The 1,760-nt window shown below is 65.4% G+C and overlaps 1 protein-coding gene across 3 annotated transcripts in view; it reads left to right on the top strand.

Annotated features, from left to right (window-relative positions):
* Window positions 1-1,123: 1,123 nt before the first annotated feature.
* The window catches only part of SLC38A11 (solute carrier family 38 member 11), a 67,793-nt gene continuing 67,156 nt past the window's right edge, over window positions 1,124-1,760 (top strand). For 2 of the 3 annotated variants that reach the window (XM_019522720.1, XM_019522719.1), the window contains exon 1: window positions 1,124-1,221. In XM_019522720.1, coding sequence (XP_019378265.1) covers window positions 1,195-1,221 — 27 coding nt within the window. In that variant the 5' untranslated portion in view covers window positions 1,124-1,194. The remainder of the gene's footprint in view (window positions 1,222-1,760) is intronic. The other variant, XM_019522718.1, reaches the window with a different exon arrangement.

Raw genomic sequence — 1,760 nt, 5'->3', positions numbered from 1 at the left:
GGGGGGGGGCAGGTGGTGGTGGTTCTCAAGGGAAGCTGCAGCCACCCCGAAATTCGCTGTAGCACCCCCGTACCCACCCTCCCAGTGCCGCCACTGCCCACCATGCCCCACCTACCCCGACCACAGGCCTGGCCCAGTCCCCCACAGGGAAGAGGTGGGCACTGCCTCTGGCCTTGAGCAGGTAGCTTGCCCTTGCTGCGTGCACAAATCTGGGGGGGCCTGTGTATAGCTGAGGGACCAGCCCCTCCCACCTCCCCAGACACCTGTCCCACACCCCGCCCTGCCCCCGTTGGGCAGCACCTGTCTGTGCCCCAGCCCCACTCCCTCCCTCACTGTGGGGGCCTCAGTGTAGCCCCCTTCCACGTCCCTTCCCCCCACAGACTAGGAGTGACTTCCTGGCTATGCAAGCGGTCAGGCACTGCACCAGGTTACCTAGAGATATTGTGCAGTCTCCATCCTTGGACGTTTTCAAGAGCAGATTACACAGACACCAAACCTGGTGGTTTAGTCAGGGATGATCCTGCCCCGAGCAGAGGCAAGGACTAGAGGACTTTGTGTGTTGCCCTCTGCCCTACGATTGTGATTGAGCATTTACAGCATCCAGCCCTTCTTTCCCAACAACTGGAGCTTTTGTGCACAACCCAATGGCTCTCTCTCACCTGCTGCAGGTGTGCAGCACCCATCTCACACCCGGCGTACTGCACCACTGGTAGTGCTGTTTCCCAAGTATTTTTCCTTTTGAAATGTCACCGTGGCCTCAGTCTGTTTTGCATTTGACTCCTTTCCTCCCTTCCCAGGAACCACGAGTGCCCGGGCAACTCTCTTCCTACCGCTGCGGCCTATCTGTTCCCCGGCGGGGCGCGCCGCCATCCAGGAACCAGAGGCCGAGCACCCCTCGCAGCGGGCGTCCCGGGCGGGCTCCTCACTCCGGGCGCCCGGGAAAGCTCGTGCCGGCGGGGGGGGCGGGCGCCTCCCCCGGGCTCTTCCACCTCAGGGATGGGGAAACCCGCCCTCAAGTGCAGCTGCCCAGGTCACAGCTCCGAGCCCGCCCCACCGCCTCCAGCCCCCGCGCACGTGCTGGCGGCGCCGCCCGGCCGGGAGGAGCTCGCCTCTGCTCGCTGCAGCTGAGCCCGCCGCCGGCTCTGGGCAGCAAGGGGCTCGGCGCGGAGCTACAGCTGGACGCGGCCCGCCGAGATGCAGGCGCCCGAGCCGGCTCCGCAGGTAAGCGCGGCCCCTGCGTGGCCTCCGTCCGTGCACTTGGGGCACAGGCGGGGAGTGAAGGAGCGGCGGAGCTGCCAGGATGCCCTTCCTTTGTTTGGAGGCTGCAGAGGGCTCCTGCGACCTGCCTCCTCCTCAGCCCCGCCGCTTGCCCCTTCTCGCTCGCCTCTGGCTGCCGGACCCGAGGCTCCGTGCGGCGCGGGGAGGAAAGCACCGCTTGGCCCCTCAGACACCCGCGTGTGTCCGAGCCCGCAGCCCACCCAGAGCCACATCTCCAAGGGCCTGGACACCCTGGGTGAGGAGGAAAAGATTGTCAGTGTTAGTAGTGGCCTGGCTTGGTTTGAACTTGCTGGGACTCCTTGAGCTGTTGCCTCTGTGCGAATCCTAAGGGGGGGTAACAGGCCTGGACCGGAAGTGGAAGGGGAGGGAAGGGGAGGGAAACAGGTCGGGACTCATGGGGGGAGAGGGGGAAAGGGGGCAGGAAAGCATGGGCCTCTGTCCCCGCCCTGCCCCCCATCATGGATGGGCAGTTGGCTACTCTA

The sequence above is a fragment of the Gavialis gangeticus genome, unplaced genomic scaffold (genome assembly GCF_001723915.1).
Source record: "Gavialis gangeticus isolate Ggan-Ray unplaced genomic scaffold, GavGan_comp1, whole genome shotgun sequence".
Classification (NCBI taxonomy): domain Eukaryota; kingdom Metazoa; phylum Chordata; order Crocodylia; family Gavialidae; genus Gavialis; species Gavialis gangeticus.
The sequence above is the reverse complement of the archived record's forward strand: the minus strand, read 5'-3'. Positions and strand labels throughout refer to the sequence as shown.